Source organism: Salarias fasciatus, unplaced genomic scaffold (assembly GCF_902148845.1).
Source record: "Salarias fasciatus unplaced genomic scaffold, fSalaFa1.1, whole genome shotgun sequence".
Taxonomy (NCBI): Eukaryota; Metazoa; Chordata; class Actinopteri; order Blenniiformes; family Blenniidae; genus Salarias; species Salarias fasciatus.
In genome coordinates, this window is record NW_021941296.1 from 21544 (window position 1) to 42340 (window position 20797).

The 20797-nt window shown below is 53.8% G+C and overlaps 1 protein-coding gene and 1 long non-coding RNA gene across 2 annotated transcripts; one reads left to right on the plus strand and one right to left on the minus strand.

Annotated features, from left to right (window-relative positions):
• The first annotated feature begins 671 nt into the window (after positions 1-671).
• Positions 672-7028, plus strand: LOC115384749 (DNA replication licensing factor mcm2-like). The gene is made up of 19 exons (XM_030086985.1): positions 672-724; positions 1646-1836; positions 1910-2082; positions 2166-2435; positions 3181-3278; positions 3382-3503; positions 3584-3791; positions 3900-4034; positions 4114-4305; positions 4388-4481; positions 4572-4650; positions 4725-4896; positions 4957-5083; positions 5307-5419; positions 5607-5771; positions 5852-5926; positions 6018-6200; positions 6321-6476; positions 6664-7028. Exons 1-19 carry the CDS (start codon positions 719-721, stop codon positions 6772-6774), a joined length of 2670 nt encoding a protein of 889 aa, XP_029942845.1. The 5' UTR covers positions 672-718; the 3' UTR covers positions 6775-7028.
• On the minus strand, positions 4553-14505 carry LOC115384751 (uncharacterized). The gene is made up of 3 exons (XR_003930952.1): positions 14241-14505; positions 11764-11773; positions 4553-4565 (listed from the first exon to the last, which is right to left on the minus strand). It is a non-coding gene; the product is annotated as an uncharacterized LOC115384751 (long non-coding RNA).
• Positions 14506-20797: the final 6292 nt, after the last annotated feature.

The following is a 20797-nucleotide window of genomic DNA, read 5'->3' on the forward strand; positions in this document are numbered from 1 at the left end:
CCCATTTTGTCTACTTTTGTATACTTCAACAATAGACCACCAAAATAACATTAATTATGAAAGTTATTTAAGAAACAGGATATTTGTTATGAAAACTGCTACAACAGCTATTTATTTAAGATATATATGTTCATGATAGATAAATTACCTTAAAATAGGCCTTCTGTAACAGCTTTTTATTTTGTCTACTGCATTTTTATACCACCACAATGCCAATAATTCTTAAAGTTAGTATATTCATGATAATAATGCCCTAGCCCTTGAAGTTTAGTATTTAAAAGGGTAAGAATAGATCAAAATATAGTACTGCAGCAAAACCTGTGGAAAAGTAGTGAAACGTGGGGAAAATACACGGTAGACGAAATGGGATGTGTACCCTCTCTACAGCGAGTTCCACGCGCCCCAAATATTCCCGGGAAAAAACGGACTTCGTCACGAGCTCCTCCCGCGGCCGAATCCGACACCGTGGGTGAGTTGGTTTCGGCGCGCGGCGTGCACCGGTGAAGCTCCGGACAGCGGCGCTCCGGAACCAAACACCCGTCCCGCCGTGTGAGAGGAATCCACCAATCAGAGCGCAACACGTCAGCGGCCTGCTTGAATATTCAGGACTTTTCGCGGGCTTTGAGTGTCACGTGGTCAAATCGCGGGAAAAGTGAGTCCTGGCGGAAGCAGCAGCAGCAGCAGCAGCGGTTCAGACAAGAGAGAAGACAGAGCAGCGATGGCGGTGAGTAGAACCCGGGGGAACCCGGTCAGACGCGCCGGAGGGGGGTTAACGGCCGGTAGGACCGGGAGGAGGCTGACGGAGGGTCAGAACTCCGAGGGTTCAGGTTCTAACCCCGAACATCCCGCCGTGGAGAAAACAGAGACCGCAGAGGAGCTGATGCTCTGAAAAACCTGAACATAAGATAAATCCCAGCTGTAGAGACACAAACCGAGCCTGAAAGACGAAATCTGGAGCTGGACCTGCTCTTTAAAGGGTTTGGATGCGGCTGTGAGCAGTTTCTCCGCCATGCGGGTTTCTGAAGAACTGAGAGAAAATAAATCCTTATAAAATAAACTTTGGTTTCCGTATGAGATCGTGTATCTTCAGATCTCTGCTCTTTTTGCACAATCTGCGTTTGTTTGAATCTGCTTCTCCTCTAACCATCGATCCTCCTTTGTTTAGTCCGGTTTAGTTCAGCAGTGTCAAACATAAAGCCCGCGGGCCAGAACTGGCCGCAGAACAGGCAGACTGGAGGATGTGAAGGTCGTTATGAGAGCTTTATTCAGGATGAACTGAACCCTGATCCCTGATGGACCGGTTCTGGTTCGGTTCTGTTCCTTCTGCTCAGGATCAGGAGAACTGATCCAGAACGTGTGATGGTTCCACACTGGAACTCCGTCTGACTGTTGTCATGTTTGTGGTCAGTTTGGTGAGTTCTGTCGGCGGTACTGATGATCCAGATCAGGGTTCTGAAACCTTTAAGAGCAGGAGAACCCTCCCAGCGACTTCCTGTCAGTCCAGCAGATCTAGAACCAGAAAGAACCTTTAAAACGAGGAGAAAGCAGCTCAGGAAGCTTCACACAGAAACTAGATCTTCTGAAGCCGGTCCCGTCCCGGTCCGGTCCGGTCCCGCCCCGCTCACCCGCCCCGCTGGTCCTGCAGGATTCCTCCGAGTCGTTCCCCGGGGTCACCAGCCCCAGCCGGGCCTCCAGGAGGGGGGACCTGACCTCCAGCCCCGGCAGAGACCTGCCCCCCTTCGAGGACGAGTCCGAGGGCCTGCTGGGGGAGGGGCCGCTGCCCGGCGAGGACGAGGACGGAGACGGCGAGGAGCTGATCGGGCCCGGGATGGAGAGGTGAGACCCGGCGGCCCGGACCCGCCCCGTGGCGCCCGGAACCGGTTCCGGTCTCACGCTGCCCCCCCTTCAGGGACTACCGCGCCATCCCGGAGCTGGACCGCTACGAGGCGGAGGGCCTGGACCTGGACGACGAGGACCTGTCGGAGCTGTCGCCCGGCGCCCGCGCCGCCGCCGAGGACGCCATGAGGAGGCGGGACCGGGAGCGCGGGCTGAGCGGGCGCCTGCGGAGGGGCCTGCTGTACGGTGAGTCCGGCGAGGGGCGGGGCCGCGGGCCGGACCGGATCAGGACCGGATCAGGACCGTCTCCGTGTCGCCCCCCCCTCCAGACAGCGAAGACGAGGACGACGAGCGGCCGGCGGCTCGCCGGCGCCGCCTGGCGGAGCGCGCCGCCGAGGGCGTGGCCGACGGCGAGGACGAGGACATGATCGAGAGCATCGAGAACCTGGAGGACATGAAGGGACACTCGGTCCGCGAGTGGGTGTCCCTGCCGGCGCCGCGCCTGGAGATCCACCACCGCTTCCGGAACTTCCTGCGCACGCACGTGGACGAGCACGGCCACAACGTGTTCAAGGAGAAGATCAGCGACATGTGCAAAGGTGTGTGTGTGTGTGTGTGTGTGTGTATATAAAGTGTAGTGCCCCCCCACCCCCCCGAAATGGGGCGTTCCTATGACGTCGTCGGTTCCAGAGCTGTAAACGCGTGGAGGCAGTGTCATGTAAGGCGCGGCGTTTAGAGTTTTTACGAAATTAACTTTTTGAAAACAAGTATTTGACTTGGGTCATAATGCATTTTCTGGAGCAACAGTCAGACATAAGTATAAAAACAAGTTTTCTAGCGGCTGCTGGGAGCTGCTAGCTCTGATGGAGCGCAGCTGAACCGCGAGCTTCGGCCTTTAATTACCTTTTACTGACTCACTCATACCAACTCTGGCCGTCTAATTCTCTTTAATCGTGTGTTTCCTCGACGTTTAGCGGTGCTGGAGTTAGCTTAGCGGGGCTGCACTGCTGCGTGCTCCTCGTTAGCCGCTAAGCTAACGTCGGGCTCGCCTGATGACCCACGTCTGTAGCTTCTCCGTCCGGACCCTCAGAAGACTAACGGCTGTCAAAACACACAGAAAGCAGCAGATACACCACCAATCGGCAGGACACACACACTGAGGCGGGGCTTCCCTGCTAGCTAGCGGATAACTCTTGCTAGTGGCTCTGTAAAAATATAGCGTAGCAGCATCTGTCTGAATTTTTTTTTTTTTTTTTTAAGAGTAGCAGGCAAAACTGAAAGCGCCGCGAGGCTGTAACGCTTGAGGGGAAACGCTGTGTCTCACTCTGCGGTCCGGTTCTCCAGAGAACCGGGAGAGCCTGGTGGTGAACTACGAGGACCTGGCGGCTCGGGAGCACGTCCTGGCCTACTTCCTCCCCGAAGCGCCGGCCGAGATGCTGAAGGTGGGATCAGTTAATCCGGATCACTAAATCCCTCAGTGCACCGGCACCGGGGCCCATACCGTCCACGCCTTCCGGGATTCGAACCCTCGCCTCTGCCCCGCAGGTCTTCGACGAGGCGGCGAAGGAGGTGGTCCTCGCCATGTACCCCAAATACGACCGGATCGCGCCGGAGATCCACGTCCGGATCTGCAACCTGCCGCTGGTGGAGGAGATCCGGTCCCTGCGGTGAGGCCCCGCCCCCGGCGCGGCGCTCCGCCCCCGGGAGGCGGGGCCAGGTCTAACCCGGCGCTCTGACCCCCCCGCAGGCAGCTGCACCTGAACCAGCTGATCCGGACCGGGGGCGTGGTCAGCAGCTGCACCGGCGTGCTGCCGCAGCTGCACATGGTGAAGTACGACTGCGGCCGCTGTGGCTGCGTCCTCGGCCCGTTCTTCCAGAACCAGAACCAGGAGGTGAAGCCCGGCGCCTGCCCCGAGTGCCAGGCTCAAGGGCCCTTCCAGGTCAACATGGAGGAGGTGAGGACCCGGCCCCGCCCCCATCAGGCAGCAGGCTTCCTGTGGTTCCATGGAGACTGGAGGTTGTCATGGCGATGGGCTGACCCCTGACCCCTGACCCTGTTCCAGACGCTGTACCAGAACTACCAGCGCATCACGGTGCAGGAGAGCCCCGGGGAGGTGGCGGCCGGCCGCCTGCCGCGCTCCAAGGACGCCATCCTGCTGGCCGACCTGGTGGACAGCTGCAAGCCCGGGGACGAGATCGTGAGTGGCCCCCCCCCCCCCCCCCTCCCCCCGACCCCCCCGGGTCTCTGCTGGGCCTCTAACCGGGTCTCCGCTCCAGGAGCTGACCGGGATCTACCACAACAACTACGACGGCTCGCTCAACGTGTCCAACGGCTTCCCCGTCTTCGCCACCGTCATCCTGGCCAATCACATCGCCCGCAGGGACGAGGGCGTGGCCGTGGCCGAGCTGACCGACGAGGACGTCAAGGCCATCGTGGCGCTGTCCAAGGACGAGCGCATCGGAGAGAGGGTGAGGGGGCGGGGCAGGGGGTGGGGCTAGAGCCCGGGCTGGGGGCATGGGGCGGGGCCTGAACCTGTCCCTGTGTCTCCAGGTCTTCGCCAGCATGGCGCCGTCCATCTACGGACACGAGGACATCAAGCGGGCGCTGGCCTTGTCTCTGTTCGGAGGAGAGCCCAAGAACCCAGGTGACCTTCTCAGCTGACCGGCTGACCTTTGACCTCCTCTGACCTGAGCTGGTCTGACTGTCTTCAACTGTCCTGCTGTCCGTCCTCCAGGGGGGAAACATAAGGTCCGCGGGGACATCAACGTGCTGCTGTGTGGAGACCCGGGGACGGCCAAGTCCCAGTTCCTCAAGTAGGGTGGACACACACACACACACACACCCTGACCTCTGACCTCTGACCTGACGGCGCCGGTCCGTCCCTCAGGTACGTGGAGAAGGTGTCTAGCCGCGCCGTCTTCGCCACGGGACAGGGCGCGTCCGCCGTGGGACTGACAGCCTACGTCCAGCGCCACCCGGTGAGCCGGGAGTGGACGCTGGAGGCGGGGGCGCTGGTGCTGGCCGACCGCGGCGTGTGCCTGATCGACGAGTTCGACAAGGTGAGTCCGCCCGGCCCCGCCCCCTCCGTCCAGCCCGCCCTAACGCCCCTCCCCCCGCAGATGAACGACGCCGACCGGACCAGCATCCACGAGGCGATGGAGCAGCAGAGCATCTCCGTCTCCAAGGCCGGCATCGTCACCTCGCTGCAGGCGCGCTGCACCGTCATCGCCGCCTCCAACCCCATCGGTACGCCTCCGCCCGCCGCCGCAGCTGAGCGCCCACTGCAGCTGCTGCATTGTGGGAGTGCTGAGGCTAGCTTGATATCGTCCGGCTAGCTCGTGCTCAGCTAGCGTCTCGGAGCTTGGTTCACATGGGGAACAGTTGCGGGGTTCTGTTGGGGCCGGACCGGAGCCTCCTGGGGGGCCTCCTCTGGGCCGCGGGCCTCATGTTGGTCCGCTGCTCTCTGCAGGTGGCCGGTACGACCCCTCCCTGACCTTCGCCGAGAACGTCGACCTGACCGAGCCCATCCTGTCCCGGTTCGACGTCCTGTGTGTCGTGAGAGACACGGTGGACCCGGTGCAGGTACACACACAGACACACACACACAGACACAGACACACACACGCATACACATACACACGCACACACACACACACAGACAAACTCACACGCATGCGTTCAACCATGATGGTTTTAAATCCTCACATTATTAATGCTCCCGTCTGACCCCGCCCCTCTCTGACCCCGCCCCCCTCTGACCCCGCCCCAGGACGAGATGCTGGCCCGCTTCGTGGTCGGCTCCCACATCAAGCATCACCCCGGTAACCGGGAAGGGGGCGTGGCCTTGGAGGAGGTGGTGCTGCCCAACTCGTCGGACGTGCCGCCCATCCCCCAGGACCTGCTGCGGAAGTACATCCTGTACGCCAAGGAGCGGGTAGGTGCTGCTCAACACGCGGCCCGGGGCCCGAGCGGGGCCGCCAGGGACCGCTGACCTGACCCCGCCTTCCTCTGCAGGTCCACCCCAAACTGAACCAGATGGACCAGGACAAGGTGGCCCGGATCTACAGCGACCTGCGCCGGGAGTCCATGGTGAGGACCGGGACCGGGACGTCAGACCCTGCTGTCTCTGCTGTCTAACGCGTCCCCCCTGTCCCCCCTGTCCCCCCGTCCCCCTGTCCAGGCCACCGGCAGCATCCCCATCACGGTGCGCCACATCGAGTCCCTGATCCGCCTGGCCGAGGCGCACGCCAAGCTGCACCTGCGGGACCACGTCCTGGAGGACGACGTCAACATGGCGGTCCGCGTGGCGCTGGAGAGCTTCATCAGCACGCAGAAGTTCAGCGTCATGAGGAGCATGAGGAAGGTGGGCGGGGCCTGCTGCTGCATGTTCTACCTGGAAGAGCAAACAGCGTGGAAGGTTACTGACAGGAGTGTGTGTGTCTGTGTGTGTGTCTGTGTGTGTCTGTGTGTGTGTGGTTCTCAGACGTTCTCCCGCTACCTGGCGTTCCGCCGGGACAACAACGAGCTGCTGCTCTTCATCCTGAAGCAGCTGGTGGCGGAGCAGGCGTCGTACCAGCGGAACCGCTACGGCGCGCAGAACGACGTGATCCAGATCCCCGAGAGGGACCTGCAGGACAAGGTACTGAGGGGGGGGCGCACCCCAACCCCAACCCCAGCCCCAGCCCGCTGAGAGAGCCAGGCGGAACCGATCATCTGATCAGTGATGGCTGTTCTGTCTCGGTTCCTCTGGTTCTGTCGGCGCCACCTTCAGTCCGGACGGAGACCTGCGGCTCCGGTTCTGACGGTTCTCCCTGTTCTCCTCTCAGGCCCGGCAGATCAACATCCACAGCCTGTCCTCGTTCTACGACTGCGATCTGTTCCTGTCCAACAAGTTTGTCCACGACGCCAAGAAGAAGCTGATCCTGCAGCAGTTCTAGAGGTTCTGCAGGTTCTGCAGGTTCTGGAGGGCTCTAGAGGGTTCTGCAGCTCAGCTGCAGAGTCAGCAGCTGTGAAGCGTTCTTGATGTTGAAGCTGGTCCCTCTGGTTCCTCTACTTCCGGTTGCCCCTGTTCGCCCGGTTCTGGTTCTGGTTCTGCTGGACTCTGTTGTAAATAGGTGTAAATGTGTCGGTTCTGCTGCTGGACGGAACGTTGAAGTGTCTTTTCTGGATGTTTTGATAATAAAGCTGTTGGTTCCACTGGGTTCTCGCATGGTTTCTGCTGACGGGCCGAACGGAACGTTCCTGAAGGATCTGGTGGGTCTGAAGGATCCGGTGGAGCCGCTGTTAAAATAAATCTGCAGCATTTTCAGTTTTTCCTTCATTTCCTCTTCAGGGACTAATTATTTTTTTCTCCATTTCCTCTTCTTGTCTCGTGTGTTCTGCTGGAACCTGGAACGTCAGACTTCAGTTTCTTCTCTTCTTTTCCGAAGCGCCGTCGTTAAGTCGGTAGCATCAGCGGCGGCGCCGCAGTACTTCCTGGTTCATTGAGGCTGACCCGAGCTGACCCGTACCGTGGCGAGTGTATTGAATGAAACGGCGTCCTCGCCGCAGGAGCAGCTGCAGAGACGCTTTGCGTTGGTCGTACAACCGGCGGTTCGGAGCGAGAAAACGGCGATGAGAGGTGATGAGGCCGAGCAGCAGCAGCCAGAGGGGTCATAAGGTCAACTTTAACACATCACCTGACTCAACACACTTTTTCTAGTTGACCTATAAAACCAGACGGTTCCACAGAACAGCCGAGAACCTGAACAAGAACAAGAACCTAAATACAGCAACAAGTTAAAGTCTGCGTCGTCTGCTGACAACGGGGCCGAGGTGCTGCTGTTCGGCAGACGGTTCTTAATCCGACGGAGGCGGCAGGAACTCCGTTGGCACGAAGCAGAGTCACGGGCAGGGCTAGTGAAACACATGAGTTTGAATAAACCCACAATATTTTATTGTAATTTGTAACTTTGCAGCTGAGAGGTTTTTAGTCTCAATGGGATTTTCCTGGATAAATAAAGGTTCAATAAAATAAATAAAGCACCTCAGTGAGGCCACAGGAAAGCAGGAAATCCCACAGAGTCGTTCAGTCTTTGTTCCAGCCGGCGCTGGCCCGGCCGTGGCTCTGCTGTCAGGCTCTGGCCGGCCACTCCCTGCTGGGCCGTCGGCTGCAGACGTTTCTCGTCCAGGAAAGACGCTACCCTTGCCGGCAAGCTGAATTCTCGCGGTATTTGTTCACACACACCACAAGAGTCCACCTTGCACCGCTCGGACTCATGCACTCGGGCTCGGACCTTTTTCGGTCGGACCAATCAGGCGTCGTTGAGGGCGGGACATGAAGCTTTGACGTAAGCAGGAAGTGACGGACTGCTAATAATATTAGCATGGCTAGCGAAAACAGTGGATGTCCCGACAGCCATTAAATCTGTTGTGGATGAATCCTCTGTTGTCTTTGAAAAACGATCAGCAGGAGGTTTTTCCTTGAGCTGAAACCAAACATGGTCAGGCGGCGCACTGTGTCCTTCTGTCCAACGAACGCAAAGAGTTCTGCAGCAAGTCCCTCCTTCCCCGAACGGATTCACCGGGTGAAATCCCAGATTGACGTGAAGCAGTTGGTTGCTGCTCATGCCGATGTGGCTTTTGCCAGGTTAGAAAGACGCATGTTTGGGGCCGAGTGCTGAAACTCCAGTTACAACGCCTCCGGCCTCGGCTGACAAGCGTCTTCTCATTTCACTCGCCGGTCTGCCAGTCACTGCGGGACAATGTGTGCACGCGCAGGAACAGGTGTGTTTCAGCTGGAGGATTCCAGGAGGCCGTGTCGCTGTTGTTTCGCGAGTCCCGTCCGACTGACGCCCGCTTTGGTGCACAAGTCCGCTCTCCGTCCCGAATCTCACTCCACGACTCTTCTGCACGTTGGTCTGATCGTGTCGCTGTGACTGCCTCTGATAAGTCCATCGTGGATGAAAGTTGGAGCTGGTCAGGCATGAATTATGTGACCCGGAAAAGCTCCTGGAAAACCGTGAGAAGCAGGACAAACTGTTGATCGATAAGTCCGTCGACGGCCCTGGCCTCGGTTTTCCTCCGTGCATCAGGCTCTTATTGCAGGCAGGGATTTTTTTATTGCCACGAGCGCCGCTTACCGACGCGCCCAGTGTGTGTCGGACAGGCTCTGCAGTTCAACGGGCATCGCACACGCACACGCACACCACACACCGGTAGAAACCTGTTCACTTTTACTGATGTCTTTGCTTTCATCAACCATCAGGGCGAAATGTTCTGCTTCTCGAATCTCTGCACTTATTTCATCTCTGCTCATGCCAGCCGCTCTCCTCTTCCTCTTCCTCTTCCTCTTCCTCTTCCTCCTGCTCCTTCTCCTGTTCTTGCTCGCCATCTTCATCCAGCACAGCCGTGATCGCGGAAGACGCGGGACCAGCGTGTTCGTCTTCCCCTGCAGGTGTGTCCGGGGTGTCTGTAGTTTTGTCCAACCCACCCGCCACCGCCTTCTGTTGTTCCGTCCGGCGACGATTAAAAACAAATTTGTAAATCTTTTGACCTTAATCACGAGTGACTATGAGGCGCCAACACAAATTACAGCCGGGTTAGCTAAAGCAGCTCACCTGAGTGACGGACTACGTCGCAGGACCCCATTTACCCCAGGACCCCGGTGAGCGACAGCTCGGCCGTCGTGGCAGATGCCTGTCTGAATGCCACTCCATGCGCCGCAGTGGCGCTGTTGGATTTAAAACTTTGTTTTTCCTTGGTTGGCTCATGGTCGGGCTCGTGCAGTTCTTGGTGGGGCTTTAGGCCAAGCAGGCCCCACCCTGACGCCGCCTGTGCGGTTCAGGAGAAACTGGTTAACGTAAATCCTCTTCTGGTAGCCGGGGCTTTTATTTGTCTCAGCTGTAGCTGCACCAGGCGTTTAATGGAAGGAGGCAGGTATCAGAGAGAGCTTTACATTTAAAAAAAAAAAAAAAAAAAGAAACATCTTTTTAACCCAGTAAAATGTACTGAGTTCATTTATTGAAAACAAGTATCAAACAGAACTAAAACAGTAATAAACACTAGTGCAGTTTGTAGCTGGGGATAAATCAAATTAATTCGATTTAATTTTTTCAATCGATGTGAAAAAAATTAAATCTCAATTTTGAGTTTAAAGCTATAGTGCGTAACTTTAAATGTCTGTGAATGTCCGTTTTGGCCAAGCCACTAATAGTGGAGACGACAAAATGCAGATTAAGCCGATCGGCTCCTCCAACATCTCGTGGGATTTTTCAATATATGAGAGGGGACCCAAAAGTTCCCGGACTGTGGTTTAAAAAAAAAACAAGAAAGATTTCAGACTGTTGGCCGTTATGTCGCTACAGCATAGCCTTCAGCATAACTGTGAAAATTTTCACCTCCCAAAGACACACAGGCAGCTCACAGGCAGTGTTTATGTTAGTACAGTCTCGCCCCCTTCTTCGAAAAATCTGAAAATGGCGGAACGCGATTTTGTTTTCTGCTGGGAAAAACGGCAACAGAAACACTCACCATGATCCAGACCGCGTACAAAGATGAGGCTCTGGGGAGAACACAGGTCCATGGGCGCTTTAGGGGTGGTCAGATGTCCATCGAAGACTCGCCTCGCTCCGGCCGACCCTCCACCTCCGGCACAGAGGACAATGTCCGCTAAATCGAAGCTGACCTGCTTTTTTGACATCAGAGGGACGGTCCACAGCGAGTTTGTGCCGCCGGGGCAAACCGTCAACCAGGACTTTACCTGGAAGTGCTGCGGCGCTCCGGGAGGCGGTCAGGCTGAAGCGGCGGCGCTGTGGGAGGGGGGGGACTGTTTTACCCACAGGGCTCTGCGGTAAAACAGCTCCTGGTGAGAAACGGCATGGCCCTGCTGCCCCATCCGCCGTGTCCCCTCCATTTAGCATCTTGTGACTTCTGTCTCTTCCCAAGAATGAAAAAGGCACTGAAGGGGCGGAGATTTGATGATGAGGAAGAGGTGCAGAAAAAAATCGAAGAACGCTCTTAAAGCGATCATTACGCCGGAGTTTGCCGACTGCTTGGAGCAGTGGAAATCCCGGCTGCAGCGCTGGATTCAAGCCGAAGGAGAGGACTGTGAAGGTGACAGTGTTGATTGAATGTGAAAATAAAAAAATAAAAAGTTATAACCACAGTCCAGGAACTTTTGGGTCCCCCCTCGTATACGAGGGCATACCCAAATGAAACCGGAATTTGGTTGTAACTTTTTTTTCTGACATTTCAAAATAAAACACCACCGTCGCCTTCAAAATAATCTCCATCCACATTAATGCAGCGCTCCAGCCGTGTCTCCCACTTCACCAATGCGTCGTCAGACCAGTGCGTAATTGTGCCATTCTGAGCCGGCTGTGATTTTCCTGTCACCTCCTCCACATCTGCAAACCGCTGTCCCTTCAGCTGCTTCTTCAACCTGGGGAACAAGAAAAAGTCACTGGAGGCTTCATCTGGCGAATCAGGCGGATGGGAGAGGAGATTCATCTCATTCTTCTTCAGAAACTGCGTGAGGCGCAGCGCCGTGTCCGCTGGCGCTCTGTGGTGGTGGATCAACCGGCTCCACTCCGCCACGATGCTCTGCTTCCTCCTCACATCCTCACGGAGCGTCTGAGGACTTCCTGTAGTAGTCCTGGTTTACAGTCTGACCTGGAGGGACAGACTGGCTGTGGACGAGACCCTGGACAGCCAAGAAGCAGCTCAGCATTGTTTTCACGGCTGAGCGGACCTGATGCGCCGACATCTGGCCCTTCTCAAACCCCCGGACCACTCATGGACCTGAGTCTTCCCCAGAGCATCATCCTGTAGGCTTGCTGCAACAAGCTGAGTGTTTCTGCTGCTGTTTTTCCAGCAAAAAGCAGAATTTAATGTTTGCGCTGCTCTGGCTTCCAGTCAATGTCGCCATTTTGGAAAAAATCGCAGACCGCCGCTGCACTCTGTTACTATAAATAGCGCCTGACAGGCGTCAGTGTCACTCTGGGAGCTCAGCTTTTTCACAGATGTGCACGAGGCTTACCTGCAGCACATCTGACGGCCAGAAGTCCAAACTCATTATTATTAGCGTTTTATGACCAAATTCCGGTTTCTTTTGGGTACGCCCTCGTGTAATTCTTGCTTTGCTTGTCAACCGGCGACATTCCCGCGCTGGCTTGAAGGAAATTACGCATTCTACGTCCCAACATTGAAGGAAGGGGGAGGACGGGAGGGTCTCATAGCAGCAATCAGAGCGAGGCAGACCGAGGAAGCGACATGCTACTTCAGGGTTTCCGTCAGAGCTTTTCAGTCCGGGCGCCGCGCCCTCGCTAAACTGTGCAGCGCCCGGACAATGGAGAGGAGAAAAAAAAAACAATCCGACACTCGAACACCGGCCGCATTAGCCGTTAGCAGCGTTAGCAGCAACACCACACGCCCCCTCGGCCAAACTTTTTTCCTGCAGGAAACACTCCGTTTTTCATCAAGAAGCTACTGGAGACCAACGGACAACAAAGATTTCCGTTGACGACCACCGGGTCTTTTCATCCTGTCAGTTACAGATCAGCAGGCACCTTGTCTCCCGTTTGTAATCAGCTGTTTGCGTTTCTGTGGCAAAAAAAGAAAACAATAATTACCTCTTCAGAAGAGTCCATCTTTTTTTCACCAGCTGTCCTTATTCACAGAATAAAAACGTTTCCAGCAGAGATTTGCGCTGTGGAAACGCGAATCACCGTGGCAGCGGTTGGGTGGAGAGGGGAGGGGGGGCACCGGGACACCTGCGCCGGCTTTATTGTTGTAAGAACGCAGAATTCCGCTAGAGGGCGACCAAAGTTACGCACTATAGCTTTAATGTTTTCTGTCCCTCTGCCATTTTTACCGGACACATGTAATACATTCCATGTACCTAGAACCAGTCTCTGTGTCCGGGGATCGGGTCGCCGGGCACCCTGCCGTCGGCTGCCACCCAATCCACACTGCACCCGGCCCCTACGGTTCCCTCGGTGGGTGGTCATGGTCCTCGACCGGAGGAAGGTGGCTTGCCCCCTCCAGGTTGGTGGAGAGACCCTAGCCCAAGTGGAGGAGTTCAAGTATCTTGGGGTCTTGTTCACGAGTGGGGGACGGATGGAGCGTGAGATTGACAGGCGGATCGGTGCAGCGGCTGCAGTGATGCAGTCGTTGTATCGGTCCGTCGTGGTGAAGAAGGAGCTGAGCCGAAAGGCGAAGCTCTCGATTTACCGGTCAATCTACGTTCCCACCCTCACCTATGGTCATGAGCTTTGGGTCATGACCGAAAGGACAAGATCCCGGATACAAGCGGCCGAAATGAGCTTCCTCCGTAGGGTGGCTGGGCGCTCCCTTAGAGACAGGGGGAGGAGCTCAGTCACCAGGGAGGAGCTCGGAGTAGAGCCGCTACTCCTCCACATCGAGAGGAACCAGCTGAGGTGGCTCGGACATCTGTTTAGGATGCCTCCTGGACGCCTCCCTAGGGAGGTGTTCCGGGCATGTCCCACTGGGAGGAGACCTCGGGGAAGACCAGGACACGCTGGAGAGACTATGTCTCTCGGCTGGCCTGGGAACGCCTTGGGATCCTCCCAGAGGAGCTGGAGGAAGAGTCTGGAGACAGGAAGTCTGGGCATCCCTGCTGAGACTGCTGCCCCCGCGACCCGGCCCCGGATAAGCGGTAGAAAATGGATGGATGGATGGATGGACATGTAATACACACAGTGACCACACCGGGAGGACTGGCGCTGTAGCACAGACTACTGTCAGTACAGCGCTGTAGCGCTTCACAGAGAAAAAGAAAAGAGAAAAAAACAACTTTCTTTTGCACCTTTGGAGGCGGCTTTTATGAGCTTTCTTCAAAGACGCACCCGGTCATTAAAGGAGGCGGTTTTAATGGAATACAGTCATTATTAGAGGATTTACGGTATTTCCAGTCTGAGCTGGACTCAGCATCGTCTCTCCAGGCTCAGCAGGTGCTTTTATTTTGGCGAGGCTCTTCCTCAGTGACTCTTCACACGTGACCGCCCTCCCCAGACTGTCACGAGAGAAAAATGCAAATCTTTAGTCTCTTTATCTTCCTTTTCCAGCAGAAAGACTTTTTTATCACCTAACTGCACCGTACATGTGAGGATCCTGCATTTGCGGGATGAGCTGAGTTTGAGAAAAGCCCCAGAGTTCCGCTGCCGGATCTCAGCGTAAAGAACCCTGAAGGTTCCACAGCGTCACCTGCTGTTTCTGTCCAGAACTGTGAATTCCGGCAGCGCCTGAACGCAGCAGCGCTGCAGCGGCCTCCAGCGGCCGGAAGAGGAACAGCAGGCATCTGAGAGGAGGTGTCCGTGATGCAGCTGATCTCTCTCTCTCTCTCTCTCTCTCTCTCACACACACACACACACACACACCCGCTGAAGGGACGGCTGCGCGCCACCGCTCATCGCTCACACGCAGCGGGCTTGAGGCGCGCGTGAGGCGGCCATGAGAGCGGCGTTTCCCCGGCGACCTGCGTCCCCATCCGGCCCGCGGAGCGCAGAGTGAACCGGAGGAGGAGCAGGAGCGGCAGGAGGTTCAGGAGCAGCAGCAGCAGGAGGTGCAGGAGCGGGAGGAGGTTCAGGAGCAGTGTGCTCCACTGTGCGTCCGGAGCGCGCGAGGCGGCGGCACTGCAGCAGACATGAAGGGCCCGCTGCTCATCACTCTGACCGGTGAGTCCCCTCACACGCACGCACGCGCACAAACACACACATGCACGAGCACACACACACACACACACACACACACACACACACACACACACACACACACTCCTCTCAACATGCGTGACTCCGGTGACTCGATTCTGCAACAAACAGAAGAAACTGAGCAGAGAGAGGAAGGCGCTGCAGGGGGAATGATGATGATGATGATGATGATGATGATGATGATGATGATGATGTGTGTGTGTATGTGTGTGTGTCCTGCAGCTGCGTGCTCGCAGCCCCCCTCTTCATGCTGGGGTTTCTCAGGCTGGCAGAGCCTCACTGCACTGGAGTCAGCAGACACACACTGCAGTGTGTGACACACACACACACACACACACACACACACACACACACACACACACACACACACACACACACTCCGAGCTGCAGACATGAGGAGCATCGTGTCTGAATCCAGATGATGAATGAACCGCAGAGTCCACGGAGTGTGTGTGTGTGTGTGTGTGTGTGTGCGTGTGTGCGTGCGTTCTCGTATTTCTATCCTTGTCGGGGCCAAATGTCCCCACAAGGATAGCAAAACGTGGAACGACGTGCCTTGTGGGGACCTTTTTCCGGTCCTAAGTAGGAGAAACAGTGTTTTCTTGACCATGTTGTTGTTACTGAAAAAAGTAAAAGTGCAAAAACATTTCTTTAGGGTTAGGCTTTGTTGTGGTGTGGGTTAGGGTTAGGGTAAGGGTCAGGGTTAGGGGCTAGACATGAATGGGAGTCAATGGACGGTCCCCACAAGGATAGAAATACGAGACTGAGCGTGTGTGTGTGTGTGTGTGTGTGTGTGTGTGTGTGTGTGTGTGTGTGTGTGTGTGGCATCCACATGCTACACGTTGTTTTCAGTGTTTGTGCCGTTGCCGTGGAAACAGACATGGGTTCTGCAGGGCGAGGAGGATGAGGGTCTGGAACGGTCGGGGGCTGGAGGTCAGAGGTCGGGATTGTCTCTGGTCCCAGAGGGTCTCTGGTCCTGGAGGGTCTCTGGTCCTGGATTGTCTCTGGTCCCAGAGGGTCTCTGGTCCTGGAGGGTCTCTGGTCCCAGAGGGTCTCTGGTCCTGGAGGGTCTCTGGTCTTGGAGGATCTCTGGTCCTGGATTGTCTCTGGTCCTGGAGGGTCTCTGGTCCTGGAGGGTCTCTGGTCCCAGAGGGTCTCTGGTCCTGGAGGGTCTCTGGTCCTGGAGGGTCTCTGGTAGGGGTGAGACGAATACTCGTTTTAAACGAGTACTCGTTACGGATAATGCATTTTTTTCGAATCCGAGTACAGCCCGAGCATTGTCCGTCATTATTCGTCCTCGTGCTGATGGGAGATCCTCTGGTCCTTCATTCTGCTCCGTGCTGGACTGACACAGGATCCTTGTCAGAGAACCAATCAGCTCTGGTAAATTAAAAACCAGGTTTTATATTTCGTTGTAGCTGCATTGTGCCTGAGGAAAACCTTTTAAAGTCGAAATGTCGCGCGACTGTGCACGCTCGGGTTTTTTTTTTTTTTTGTTTCGGGGGGGAGGGGTTAAGTTTCGTTTTCCCTCGCAGTTTTACTTTTCCTTTTTTCTCTTATTTTTTCATAATAATGTGGGCTTGTGCTCCAGCGGGGGGCTGTGATCTGTGGGGGAGATGATAACTGGACCCAGGTCCACTACGATCAGGCTGCAGCCGGACAGGACCAGGAAGCTCAGCGGGGGGGATCAGAGGCTTCCCGGGACACCGTTCTGGTGGGGACCGTGGGGGGAGGCAGTCCCAACCCAGGAAGGCCTGCTCCTTTCCTTGGACTCCAGCTGGAGTCCAGACAACAATTATAGAGAAGCTGTTCTGTAAATTAATTCATACACTTAAAAATATTCATGTTCTGCCTCAATAAAAAGACTTGTTCTGTAAATAGTTCTTTTACTATTGTGACAAAAAAAAAAATCAAATCTTTATCCTGAGGCTGTTGTGTGAATAAATAATCATTTATATAACTTTAAAATAACACCTCAGGTCCAGAAATGAACACCCTCTCAGTCCCACGAACTAAACTCCGGACAATGGGGGACCAGCTTTCCAGACAGCTGCTCCGAAACTATGGAACAATCTTCCCGTACATCTCAGAGCCCCACAAACCTCGGACTCTTTTAAGAAAGGGCCAAAGACTGTCCTGTTTCCATTCTAATCTTTGCTGTGTTGTTTTTGATCTATTGATAGTTCTTAACATCTATTGTTTTTTTTTGTTTTTTTTTTTTGTTGCACTTTGAGATATTCGTATTTAAAGGGCATTATAAATTAAAGGTATTATTATTATTATTATTATTATTATTATTATTATTATTATTATTATTATTATTATTATTATTATAAAATGCTCCTGTTCTGACTAAAATAAAAAAAAACTTGTACATTGTATCACTGAAACGGTTCTGTAAATAGTTTTCAAATAAAGAACAAATATAGCAACTTCTGAGCAATCCATATCAATTTCAGACTTAAAATAGTGTGCCAATTTCTGCCCCACCCCATTTCCGGTTTAGGCCACGCCCCCTCCGAGTACAGATACGGATACAGATAATTTGGATGGGTAAACAGATACAGATACAGATAATTTGGATGGGTAAACAGATACAGATACAGATACAGATAGTGGTGTACTCGCTCATCCCTAGTTCTGGTCCCTGGTCCTGGAGACGATGGTGAGGAACCTCCATCAGGAAGGAGGAACATGGTCTGGATGCACGGAGACCAGGTTCTAGCAGGACCAGTACCAGAATTTAGGTATAGGAACCAAGACCAGATAAGAACCCATACCGGGCCCTGTGCTCCTGGTCCCGGTCCAGGTTCTCCTGGTCCTGATAATTGTCCAGTGGAAGAACATGAAAACTACAGTTTTCAGTGTTTCTGCTGTTTCCATGGAAATGAGTGTCAGTTTCAGAAAGACTCCCGCTGGCCTGATTTGTTTAAGTTTCGTTTTGTCCGCCATTACTCTGCCAGATGCTTAGCAGCAACAACTGAGAGGTACTGAGGATGGAGCTTACAGGAAGTAAGAAAGGACCGGCTTCTAGCACTGCCTCAGCTCCAGCACAGACCCACCAGGCAGAAGAAACTTACATTTTACTCGAGCGAGCGAGGAAGGAGTTCCCCTCTTCCGTGCACGCAAGCCACAGGCACGAGTGTTTCACTAAGCTGCAGTTACGCCCAAGGCCTGCAGGGGCCGCTGTTTCGCATAAAACGTGAAAACTCCTTAATGCACCTTTAACACAAATATTTTCATCAGGAGTCAACGCCCCCCTCCCCACACACACATTGCGCTCCAGCTGAGCATCAAAAAAGCACACACAGCTGCCTCATTCCTCATTATTTGCCATCATGAACTCAGCACGAGGAAAAGGCTGGTGTGAGGCACAAACTGATAGAAGGAGCGCAAATATGACAAAAATGAAAGTAAAGCTTAAATCACGTCTTGTGCTGGCGCACCGTTTCGGCCGCTGGGCGGTCTTCAGGGGCGGAAAACACGCAAAATAAAGTCAATATCCCTTCAACACACAATCTGGCTTGACTGAAGTTTTTATAGTGACAAATAAGATCTATCTATCTATCTATCTATCTATCTATCTATCTGAATGTATCCTGTCTTCTCTGTCTGAGGGTCAGAAGTTTGAGGAAGCGTGCACTCATAAAAAAACTTTCATCTGCTCTGCTCTTGCTGCTGTGTGTGTGTGTTTGTGTGTGTGTGTGTGTGTGTGTGTGTGTGTGTGTGTGTGTGTGTGTGTGTGTGTGTGTGTTGGGGTGGTGGGGTGGCAATCTTGGTAAAGACCTGGTATTTTAAGTTATTAAAAATCATATTTGATGAACTGTAAAATTATTATTATAAAATTATGCTTCTTACAACAAAACAGAGTCCCTGTCCCCTGCTGGGGGCAGGATGATCATTACAGAGTACTTATGAATTCATTATTGTATTTTGCGCATAATGCGATTAATCACGATTAATTGCAGAAAAATTATGCGATTAATCGCAATTAAGAAATTTAATCGTTGCCCAGAACTAAAAAGAATTACATGAAGCGTGGCGTTCTTCATGTTGATCTGTTGTATCCGGCGGTACTGAAGGGGTGAAATAGCAGGCTGGCAGTCTTCAGCAGGACGTCTGCTTTCTGCACAGCGCCTTTGTTATTGTTGTTTACAGTGTTCTGCGCATTTGTTACGACGTAGCGCGACGACGCAGCGAATCAGGAAACGCTCCAAAACAGGAGGAATTACGGAGCCGTGGATCCAACAGTTCTCGGATCTGCTCACCCTGGGACCTGGTTTCAAAACTGTTCAGTTTCAGATCCACAGAGGATGACAGGGTGAATGGATCGAACGCTTTTAGTTTTGGCCTGGATTCGTCTTTTTGTGGATGGGGCCTTAGAAAGCAGAAGAGTGTGTGTGTGTGTGTGTGTGTTCTTGTATTTCTATCCTTGTCGGGGCCAAATGTCCCCACAAGGATAGCAAAACGTGGAACGACGTGCCTTGTGGGGACCTTTTTCCGGTCCTAAGTAGGAGAAACAGTGTTTTCTTGACCATGTTGTTGTTACTGAAAAAAGTAAAAGTGCAAAAACATTTCTTTAGGGTTAGGCTTTGTTGTGGTGTGGGTTAGGGTTAGGGTAAGGGTCAGGGTTAGGGGCTAGACATGAATGGGAGTCAATGGAAGGTCCCCACAAGGATAGAAATACAAGACTGCGTGTGTGTGTGTGTGTGTCCTCTCAAAGATTCTGCTTCAGTGTTCAAGGTTTTCTGCCAACTCATCCGAGAGCAGTGTGCATCGTTTTCTGTGTGTGTGTGTGTGTGTGTGTGTGTGTGAGGGTGGAGGAGAGTGAGGGTGGAGTTGACCCGCGTTCAACTTCTGGCGTTTTTTTGACACAAAAACGCATTCGGCCTCAACACAGCTTTACATCTGTTCTGGATTAAGCCTGATTTAGGGTTCCCCGTCACGGCGACGTCGTTCTACGCCGCCACTGAACACTTCCTGCTTCTGCGTCAAGGGAACGCCCTCCTCTGCAATTTCACCGCCAAGCCGCTAGGGGGCGTGGCGGTGTCTTTGTTTCGCAATTGGCAGTCACAACAATCCTGCTTCTGTAGCTCCGGCTTTACCTAGACATAGATCTATAGACATAGATCTATAGACATATACACGCTGCACTTACCAAACATATATCTGCATATATGACATATCTGGCGACACCAGGCTGCGGTGGAGGAGAGGCTGAGCGGACCAGGAGGACATGTTGGTGAAACTAATGAGTTTTTGGACGATTAAAGCCGTTTTAGGAGCGGCGTCATTACCCATGCCCCGTCTGCTGGCCGTATAGCGATGTCCGCCGCTCGATTTTGGATCTAAATTTCTCCCGAAGCACTGTTCGGATCAGAAAAGCATTCGGGGTGAGTTCTACTTCATTCTATAAACAACGTGAAAACGGACCAATCACAGCCCTCGCTGTTCTCGTCACCACGCCTGGTTAGGATTTTTGGGAGGTTCGCGTCAAGCCCTAGCCCTAGAGGCTGCGTCGCTGCGACGCAGAAGCACACAAAGGCCTTTACTGGAATGCACTCCATGTTGGAGTCAGCCGGTCGTCCCTCGCTCGTCTCCAGTTGGTCCAACATGCTGCAGCTGACTGGAGGACGTAAGAGGGACACATCAGTCCCATCCTGGCCTCCTCCACTGGCGACCTCTGACCTTTAGTGTCCATTTTAAGGTTCTTTTATTTGTTTTTAGATCCCTAACGGTCTCGCCCCGCCTTCCCTCTCTGAGCTGCTCCACCTCAGCTGATCAGCTGATCTGATCAGCTGCTGCTGGAGGTGCCCAGGTCCAGACGGAGGCTCAGAGGGGACGGAGCGTTTTCTGCTGTGGCCCCCCAGCTGTGGATCTTAAGATGATCTTAAAACACATTTTATGCACTGGCTTTTAACTCTGCCCTTGGTTTATTTTTTAATGTTTGTTCAGATGTCTCTTTTTGGTTGTTGTTTGTTTTTTCATTGTTTTTACTGTATTTTACTTTTGCACTTATATAGTTTCTGACTTTGTGCAGCACTTTGTGTCAGCTGTAGTTGTTTTAAAGCGCTATAGAACTGAAGTTGAGTTGAGTTATCATCTGCTCAGTGGGGGGTGGAGGTCAGAGGTCAGAGCGGAGCACCACCTGGGGGGTGGAGGTCAGAGGTCAGAGCGGAGCACCACCTGGGGGGTGGAGGTCAGAGGTCAGAGCAGAGCACCGCCTGTGGTCCCAGACAGTGGAGCTCCG

What these genes read in the sequence shown, in the direction of transcription:
- LOC115384749 (XM_030086985.1), top strand. An exon ending in GATCAGCGACATGTGCAAAG is followed by an intron (nt 2,436 to 3,180) that starts GTGTGTGTGTGT and finishes CCGGTTCTCCAG; the next exon opens with AGAACCGGGAGAGCCTGGTG. An exon ending in CGCCGGCCGAGATGCTGAAG is followed by an intron (nt 3,279 to 3,381) that starts GTGGGATCAGTT and finishes TCTGCCCCGCAG; the next exon opens with GTCTTCGACGAGGCGGCGAA.